At 36.8% G+C, this 10,719-nt stretch overlaps 1 protein-coding gene across 1 annotated transcript; it reads left to right on the top strand.

The window, feature by feature from the left end:
• The first annotated feature begins 342 nt into the window (after positions 1 to 342).
• LOC104646878 (agamous-like MADS-box protein AGL80) lies at positions 343 to 1,512 on the top strand. Its single transcript, XM_010321338.1, has one exon. It carries the CDS (start codon positions 343 to 345, stop codon positions 1,510 to 1,512), a length of 1,170 nt encoding a protein of 389 aa, XP_010319640.1.
• Positions 1,513 to 10,719: the final 9,207 nt, after the last annotated feature.

Raw genomic sequence — 10,719 nt, 5'->3', positions numbered from 1 at the left:
ATCTTTTGCGGGTACCACTTAGATTAGAATCACACTAAGTTTTTTCCTAATAAGAATTTTGACTCAAAAAATTGGCCAGAATAAGACTAGAGCCATAAACTGCATATATTTCAATAATAACATCTAATATTTTTATTTAATACACTTTCATTTATTTTTTTTCCATAATTGTTATTTACAACTAGGAATTTTCTAATTCAAACTATTCAAATTTTTACAGTCTATTTTTTCCAATAAATTGGAGTCAATCCAAGGCCATTTTTTCCAATAAATTGGAATCAATCCAAGGACAACAATAGCAAATTAAATTTTGAACAAACACATTTATCCTCCTCTTTAGCCATGCCTAGAAATAAAGTAATATTATCTTTGATTGAAAATGAATCTGATAGAAAAGTTTCATACAGGAAAGGAGAAAAAGGGTTCTTGAAAAAAGCTCATGAACTGAGCACTCTTTGCGATGTTGAAATTGTTGTTGTTATTGATAGTCCTTACAACAATGAACCTATGGTATTTCCAAATTATAGTGCCGCAATCAACACCTTTATAAAGTTTAAAGAGTTGCCAACGTTGGAAAAATCAAAAGATATGGTGACAAGAGAAGAGTTCACCAAAAAACGAATCGAGAAGATGGAGAAAAAACTACTAAAGGTAAGGAAGCAAAATAGGCTCAAGGAAATTACAAATGACATGTATGAAGTTACAAAAGGAAAAGATGTTTCCCCTAACATGGATCCTTACTACTTCAATGATCTGAGTTATGTGATCAAGAAAAACATAATGCAGATACGTAAAGCAATGAATGGTGAAGAAGTTTGTACAATAAATGTCCCTCAACCCATTGTTGAATCAATAATAATTGGTGGGACCAACTCTGAGGGGACAAAGGCTACACTATTGGCCCCTGCTAGTTCTTTACTACCGATGAATCCTCTAGAGTCTCCATCGATGGTTCATGGTGGAATCAACTTTGACAAGATGAAAACTCCTCCATTTGTACCTAATGTGGCTCCAACAATAGTTCCTTTATCTGCTTCTCCCAAAGTAACCCAACAAATGCTTCATCTAGCAGATCCTTCGAGGACTCCTATTAAGATGGTTCCTCTTATGAACACTTCGCAGACTAATCCTTCTCCTTTATTTTCTTCATCCATATTTCCTTCAATTGTTCCAAACTTATTTTCTACAATACCTCCACAAGCGGCTAGAGGAAATCCTGGAATGGACGTCTCAATGACTTCAACAACAATGTCTTCAATTATGCATTCACCAATGATAGTTCCTCCACTATGTACTTCACTAACACCGCAAACGGATCCTTCAGCTGATCTCTCCCCAATGGGTTCATCCATGCCAATTAATAACCACCAAAACTATACAACTAACAGTCCACAGAGTCCTCAATTGTCTGAGTTACTAAATTGGAATAATGATGATGTAGTGACTTTATTAGAGGACCCATCATTACACAACATTACTGCTCAAGATACGAATCATACCAACAATACCTAAAGACTTTAGGACCAGTATCTATCTCTTTTAAGTAGTATTATTTTATATGTCCTGGCTGTTCGCGTGGATTATTTGTGTTTTTACATGTTTTCATGTTTAAGTTCTGTCATAGTACTCTCTACATCTCTTTTTATTTATCCTTATTTTATGTGTCCGTCTTTTCTGCTTTTTTTTAAAGTTTGTCATTTCACTAATTTAATATATGGTCTATTTATAAATATAATCGATACTCACATATATATTTGCACTTTTATTATTATTTTTTAAATGTTGTTATTAGTATGGTTTCCACATATGACCTCTTACACTTCAAAATTCTTAAAAATCAATTTACATATTGATCAAATTTTCATTCTAAAACCTTTCATTGTGAATTAATATCACATCTTAGATTGAAAATGAACTTAAAAGTTAATGAAAATTATCAAGAAAACCTATTTAATATTTATATTAAAAAAGATTATATCTATTTATATTACTCTATGTATCATAATATTGAATTGGAACTCATTTATGCTTGTAACAATTAGTCAATACAAGATTTAACTTTAATAAACTCTGTGAACATTATTGGGATATTGGTAAAGCCAAAAAACATGATTAGGATTTCATAATGGACGTCTTCATGAGTCATAAAAGGAGTCTTTGGGATGTCTACCACCTTATCGTCTTATAGTGCTAGTTGAATCTCAAATCTATTTTGAAGAACATTCTTGCACTCTGAAGCTAATCAAAGAAATAATTAATACACATCATCAGGTACCTATTCTGATTTTCATCTTGTTTAGTGACTTGTATTAAGTAACACATATGTTAGGTACCACCCTTCTTTTTAACAAACAAAACAAAAGCACTTCACAAAGACATATGAGGCTTAATGAACCCTTTACTCAAAATCCCTAGAGCCTCTCATTATTCTCTCTCAACTCAGCTAAATCCATATGATAGGATAGAATAGAACTGGGTTTTGTGCCTTGCTAGTATCACAAACATAGGCAAGAAAGGCTAGTCAAACCTTTCCTACCACCCATAATGCCCTCATAAATGAATTCACACCCCTCGACATACAGCTATTAACACATGTCCACGCGATTGGAGGGATAACTGTCGTGCATAAATTATTATCTAAGAAAAGAAACCCAAGACCTCATGATGAGAAGATAATCAATCCGTGCTTATAAGCTTGACCAAATACAAAAGAATCACCGATGGGTATAGTTAAATGCATGGGCATATACTCAAATAACACATATAAATGTATATCATGAAAGTCAATGACAAATGAGTAAGTAGATCCCTCATAAAACAAAGAAAAAATAGAGTAATGAGAGATGAATATTATACATGTAATGATGGCATCTGAAGCCTCTACCTCTAGCCTACCCAAAAAGGCATACATATGGCCGAGTACACCTCGAAGACCCGACCCGCCTACGAAGGACCACCTGAGAATCCTACATACAACCCCTGCTACCATGTGCACCCCCTAGTCAACTTTACCAGAGCCTTGAGGCCAGAACCTGATGACTATGTTGCCTGCACTGACTGACTATGGGAAAATATCTAACGAAAGTAGTCCAATATGTGATGTACTATGGTTTCACGGTACTCTCAATATTTTTTCCTTAAGTTCAGTGTGTGTCTAAGGCCTTTTTGTATTGGTTTTAATGTATTTTTCTCTTTGTTTGTAGGAAATTTGTCTAGAAGAAGAACGTGGTAGAATTATGCTGAAAATTACAGAAGTGACGACATACAGAGCCATCGACAGTCTGTCGTGATCTCGACGGTCCGTAGGTGGCCACCGTCGTACGAAGAAAATGGCTGCTAAAGGAAGTTGGGGAATTCTGACCAAATGTGGGGCTACAGAGGCTCTCAAGGGACTGTCATAGACACGATGGACCGTCTTGTAAATCCGCCAATTTTAACAGAAAGTAGCCCCAGTACCCATCTTTAGAAAATTCTAAGTTTGGACGAACGGAAGACATCGACGGACCGTCGTGCATGCAACGGATTGTTATCCATGTTCGTCGATGGTAACAGAAAGTTAGTGAAGAAACCAGCAGAAAAAAAAGTTGAAGTATGGAACGACGGAGGGCCTCGACGGTCCGTTGTGACCTCGACGGTCCGTCGTGTACTCGACGGTCTGTCTCTCTAGTCGTCGACTCAGAAGCGTTTTTTATGCAGATTTTCCTTAAATAGATTTCCCTCTTTTGTTAGGACTCTATTATTATAAATACTTGTAAAATCCTCATTTTTGGGGTTAGACTCTAGAATATTTTCTAGTTTTATTGTTCTAAGTGTTGAATATTGGGATTTTATGAAAATTACTTTAATTTTCCGAATCGTTTGTTGCAAGTTTTTGATTAATTCAAGTAATTTTCTTGATTTTATTCAATCTCATCAAAGTAAGTGCATGAATTCTTATCTAATTAATATGAATTGTGTGATTATTAACATGGGTAACTAAACTCCATAACTAGGGTTGTGGAACCATGGATAAATAAAAAGGTAAAAGCTAGCTAAAATAACAATTCTCGAATAGTGTCTTGCATGTATTGATAATTCTTTTGTTTAGAAGTCCTTTTAACGAGTGCACGCGTTAGAAATCTTCTTGTTGCTACTTGCCGGACCAAGGAGGTAGATAATAAGAAAAGAATTATCAATGTAGATTTAGTATGCACTATCTAATAGCATAGTATCGGTTTGTGCAAAGTAACAACTAAGACAAACATTGATTATGATGCTTAATATGAGTTAAAGGTAAGGTTTAGTAAAGCATACACATGTAGCTGGACCAAAGTGCGGAGTGAAATTTTCTAGTTGTCGGACCAAGAAAAATTAGGAATACATAATTTATCACTTTGCATGCAAGATACTAGGAAAGGATTGTTATAACTAAAATCACCGTGTTATGAACCTATGGGAACACTTAAGCACTAGTTACTATCATTACTTGATAAAAATCAAATCTTTGAACCTGTTACTTATTTACTTAGAAATAGTTAATTACAGTTTTTGCTTAAAACCAAACTTTTTGTTACTTGTTTCTTGGAAAGGAATTGACTAAATAGAAGTAATAATAGGTTAAAGTTAAGTCTAAATCATTTTTCTTGTGGGATTGACCCAAACCTCATAGTTGGGTTCTTTACTTGATATGACTGCTTATACTTTTTTCGAGAAGTAAATTTGAGTGTATCAATATGTCACACTCATAACAGTCCCTTCAAGAAGCAAGTTGTTGAGATGACTCAACTAAACCCGACTGACCAACACAGCTTGAATACCTAGAATGTGAACCCATAGAGGATTGACCTAAATGTTGTCTTTCCTAACTAGCAACATTTGAAAATCCATCAAGTGTAGTCTATAAGGATGCCTAAACAAGTTTACTAGCCTGAAACTGTTATGGGTAACGTCTACTTGGAAACGGCTATCACAAAATTGAGACCCCATAAAATTACCCTAATAGTAGGGATTTTTGTCACTGCCTTCAGAGGACCATGACGTGCCCTTGAATAGTGTATGCATGGTTTATTACTTGAAGGAATAAATGACATGATGCTACAATCTACTTTGATGCCAAACGAAGGGGTAAATTCATCCCTCTATCTTATCTACGCACCCATTCGTACTTTGTCATCATAATCATAGTTGCATGATGGGCTAGCTCATTAAATCCATCTCATACTTAGAAATTGACATTGATCTCTGCAGTAAATATATAAACTCACCAAGAAACCTCTCCATCAATCTTCGAGGTACATACTTCTTCAACAAAGCCTCATATAACTAAGTCCATGTAATCAGATCTTGCTAGCTTGCACTTAGGATAAGACATCCTTACTACTTAGTTGGTCCATCCATATGGAAAGTCGTATCATCAACTTGTGTAGCTCCTCAAGCCCAAGGTCATGCAACCTCTCTAGGAAACTCATAAATATTTTGTGGGCATCCTTTCCTGAAGCATCAGAGAACCTTAAAAGGACTAAACTCAATAAATTACCCCAATATATTATGCTTCTTAGAAGACATAATTGGCCCAATTTCCATAGGCAAATCAATTGATAACACCGACAAAACCACTAAGTGAGGAGTTGTAGTAGCAGATTGCGCCCCTAGTGTTTGAATACCTTATTTTTGTATAACTGAATATATTAATCATTCCATGACCCGAGGAAAGAAACGGTGATTTTACATGTTGTTGAAGATGATGCACAAGATATTAACATGGTCGTATAGTTTATTAATCAACAAAAACCAAGGTTTTTCCAATATCAAGTTGACCCAAACCCTCCCATGAGGTCACCACCACATGTTCTAAGGCGTAAGAATCAAATTACAAAGTTTGGGAGTCATTACATACCTTTATCAACTATTACAATGGAAAACATATGAAAACTTCTGTAGGTCACCTCTGCACTTGGTGATAATGGGCAACTCTGCACTTGATGATAATGGAAAATGTTAGGGAGTTTTCCGCATTTTTAGCAACTTGACCCCCATCCCCCCCAATAGCAGTCTGATTCCCACTGTAGCGAGTGTTAATTTGTCTAAGTGTCTTGCACTATTAGAACGTAGAAATCCTCCAAAAGTGTCATTTCACAACACACCTTCAAACCATGACGTTCCAAAACCATCCGTTTCACGCCAAATTGATATCGGGAGTTCTATTCACCTGAAATCACTTTCAAAAATTCCTAGAGACTCCGAACCTCTTAGAAATAAAGAAAATAAATTATACTTAATGTTTCACCCAATTCTTTCCATGGATTGCCTAGGCCTCATCTCACTTAGATTTTATGTGAGCTGATCCTAGCCTTAAATTTTCAACTCACTATTCCAAAATTTTCTCACCTAATTTATATTATAATTAACTCACCAATAACAACTAGCAGGTTCATTACATGTATTGAAGAGCGGTCGATTTATTGTATCTATTTTAGCTTGTGCTAAAGACATGAGAGCAAACCATGTTATCTGCTCTCTATATATGTACCAAAACTATTGCAGGAGGTAGCACCAAAGCTACTTCTTACATTGCTCATTGAGTTTGTTTATAGAACCAACTAACCAATTTTTTGGTTCTATAACTGTCTATTTCTAGTTCTCATAGTATAAGATACCTTGAATAGGTTGCCTAAAGGTATTTGAAGATATGATAAACTGAAAATAGAATTAGATGAAGAGAATTAGAGTTTGAAGAAGGTGAAGCTTTTGAATAAAATTCTTGAATGAATTACAATGACATAAATTAGATATTTATACACCTACTACAAACTGCCTAACTAACTTCTTGCTTATGACACATAACTAACTTCTTGACATGTCATTTAGCTAACTTCTTAAATCTTCTTCTTATTTTTATTCCCTCAATACTTCCCCTCAAGCTAGAAGGTGAAAATATATCTAAGACCCCTAGCTTGGGCACTAAAGTAATCAACTTGTGGTTTGTGAAGATCCTTTGTTAATATATCAGTTGGATGGTTTTTAGTAGCAATGTACACCATCTTGATCAATCCTTGTTGCAGTTTCTCCCTGATGAAATGACAGTCAATTTCTATGTGTTTTGTGCGTTCATGATACACTAGATTAGAAGCTATCTTTATAGCAAAATTGTTGTCACTATAGACTTGAACAGGCAATTGAACTTCAACTTTTAACACTTGCAGCATCCCTACTAACCACACTAATTCTGCTACTATAGAAGCTAAACTTTTATATTCAGCTTCAGCTGAACTTCTTAACACAGTTGATTGTTTCTTAGCCTTCTAACAAACCACTGACTCTCTAATTTTAATTGCATAACCAGTCACAAACTTTCATGTGAGAGGTCATGCTGCCCAATCAGCATCAAACAAGTTGTAATCTAAGCTCCACACTAATTAGATAACAATATACCTTGGCCAGGTTGTTTCTTAATGCACTTCACCACTCTAAGTGCAGCATTCATATGAGATTTTCTAAAGTTGATGCAAGAACTGACTTAATGTTTGAACAGTATAAGAAATGCCAAGTCTAGTCATATTTATATACAATAGTTTTCCTATTAGCTTTTCATATGAAACTTGATTTGTTATGGGATCCTCCTCTTGATTCCTCCTTATATGATCATCATACTATCTAGATGTCAATATCACATTTACATCTATAGGTTTTCCTGATGGCTTTGTTCGTGACAATCCAACTTCAGAAATGAGCTACAATACATATTTTCTTTGATGCATAACAACTCCACTGTTTGACCTTACAAACTCTATTCCAAGAAAATAATTCAACTCTCCTAGATTCTTCATTCTAAAATTCTGTTGTACACTTCTTTTTTGTCTCTTCAACCATCTTAATGCTACTTCCTATCACCAAAACGTCATCAACATATACCAGAATACTTACAGTCCCTTCAGCAATTTACTTGTGAATAGAGAATGATCATACTGACTTCAGCTGAATCCCAACTTTTTCATAAGAACATCTACAAACTTGTGGTAATGACGGTCCATCATAGATGTACGTCAAAAGACACTTAGAAAAAGTTGGAGACCCTTAGGACTAAAGTCTCTGACCGTCATGACGGTTGTGTAGGACGGACTGTCGAGGGTACGATACTCTGTCATAGATGTCCGTCAGTGGACACTTGGGAAAAAATAGAGACCCTTTGGACAAGGGTCTCTGACAACCATGACGGTTGTGCATGACGGACCGTCAAGGGTAAGACGGTCTGTCGTATATGTCCGTCAGAGGACACTTACAAAATTTGGAGACCCTTAGGACTAGGGTCTCTAACAACCAAAACGGTTGTGTAGGACAGACTGTAGTGGGAACAACTGTCTATCGCATATGTCCTTTGGTGGACACTTAGAGAAAACAAATAGTGGGGTGTTGAGCAGACCTTATGACGGTCCATCGTGGGTACAACGGTCCGTCATCGGGGTCTCGTTCTCTCATTCAATGACAGAACTGAGGATGCCACAATCATCCCTGTGACTCAAATGGAATACTTAATGTTAACCTACATGTTTCAAACCCAAATACCTAGCAAACTAGCAATGCTAAAGCACCAATTTCTCGAGTTTTAAAAAGGCAATTCGAGGACTCTAAACCTAGGTCAGACAAAATTTGATCAAAGAACAAAGACACACCAAAAATAAATAGGCTAATAGTAATTGAAAAACAAAAATGCAATGTAAATGGGTAGAGATCAGAGACACATACCTGAGAAGAGGATAAAAACAAGCAAGTGAGGCACTTGGATATCAAGACAGAACCACAGCAGCAGACTCCGACCAGTAGAAAGAAAATTTTAGGAATTGGGGATTCGGGGAATTGATATGGATCAGTTGATATAGAAGATGGTGAGAAAGGTAGGAAGTTAGAAAGGGAGGGAATGGGAGAAAGAGTGAAAGAAATGGTTCAAATGAACGGTGGGGGGTTTTAAAGGTTGAAATTTTTTAAAATTTTCCATCCAGATCGGGTCGGGTTACTGGTTAATGATGCAACGAGTCCCCACGACAGTCCGTTGCATATGCGACGGTCCGTCATGGGTTCCGCCGTGGGTGCCCTAATTTTGAAAATAAATGAAAAACGTACCTAGCAAGACGGATTCATGCGACTGTCTGTCACACGCGTGACGGTCCGTCGATGTGTCCGTTAGTGAATATTGTGGAGTGATTTTATTCAGAATTTCCTGGTGATGTGCCTGCAAATTTAAAACCCATTAGTAGAAATGCTACCATTAATAGAAACAAAACTATTAGTATTGGGTTGCCTCCCAACCAGCGCCTGATTTAACATCACGGCACGACTGAAAACACTTGATTACTCAGACTTCATCAAGATGGTATGCCTCGATCACTTCATTGCCAATTCAGCATGCCCGAAATAGATTTTTATTCGTTGTCCATTCACCTTAAACCGCACACTCTCCTTGGTTTCCAACTCCACTGCTCCATGAGGGAATAGTTTGGTATCAAGTAAGGGCCAGTCCATTTGGACTTGAGCTTGCCCGGAAACAAGCACAACCTAGAATTGTATAAAAGCACCAAATCCCCAACCATATACTCTCGTTTTTCAATTTTTAGGTCATGGTAATTCATAATCTTTTCTTTGTAGGATATAGCAGATACAGATTGGAGCTCACCATTGCCTCATGTACCTACAAATGTTGAAGGTCACTTCTTCATTGTTCAACCAAAATTTCATCTGCCCATTTTTCATATCAACTGTAGCAAGGAATGGCCTCCCAAGAATAATAGGCACTTCAAAATCGACTTCACAACCAAGAATAACAAAATTTGCCAGAAATATGAACGACTCCACTTTTACTAGCACATTGTGAAGTATCCCTATAGGACTTTTTATTGTTCGATCGGCCATCAGCAGCTTCATCGCAGTGGGATTTGGATCACCTGAACCCAACTTCTTGTAAATCGAGAGGGGCATGAGATTTATGCTTGCCCCTAGATCACATAATGCTTCCGCAAAATGTAATAACCCGACTATACAAGGAATAGTGAACGCACCCGGATCTTCTTTCTTTTGTGCTAGAGATCTTGTAGCAATAGCACTACAATGTTGCATTCTATCATTATCCTCAAAAGTGACCCACCTTCTCTTTGTAACCAGATCTTTCATAAACCTTGCATAACCGGGCATTTGTTCTAGAGCTTCTACCAATGGGACATTGATAGAAAGTTGCTTCAATATTGTTATAAAACGTCGATATTTACCATCCTCGGTCTTTTTCACTAATCATTGAGGAAAGGGGGTGGTGGTCTAGGCATGGAAGTTACCTTTATAGGCACTTCAGCATCTTTTCCTGTGTTATCTTCTACTTTACCACTAACCTCTACCACTTTATCATTACCTTTTATCATCTTTTCCTCATTAGAAGGCATAGGTGGGTCAACGGTTTGCTTACCACCCCGAGTAGTGATTGTCATACAGGGTCCATCATTTTTCAGATTTTGGACAGTGTTTCTAGGAAGAGTGCCCGGTTGCCGTGTGTTCACAGACGCGGATAATTGGGTCATTTGCAACTCAAGCTGCTTAATCGATATTGCATGTGTATCGAATTTCTGCCAAATACCCGCTAAATCACTCCTTAACTCTTTAATGTGCTCATCACTAGCATCAAACCTCCTCATCATTTTGTGCAACATGTACTCAAATCGCACCATACTACCTCCAACATCCCTAGGAGTAACTTCACGA

This window comes from Solanum lycopersicum, chromosome 4, assembly GCF_036512215.1.
Source record: "Solanum lycopersicum chromosome 4, SLM_r2.1".
In the NCBI taxonomy this organism is placed as follows: Eukaryota; Viridiplantae; Streptophyta; class Magnoliopsida; order Solanales; family Solanaceae; genus Solanum; species Solanum lycopersicum.
Note: the sequence above shows the minus strand (reverse complement) of the source record. Positions and strands in the feature narration are given on the sequence as shown.

Excerpts from the sequence above, each read along its gene's own strand:
- LOC104646878 (XM_010321338.1), top strand. The coding sequence starts at position 343 with ATGCCTAGAAATAAAGTAATATTATCTTTGATTGAAAATGAATCTGAT.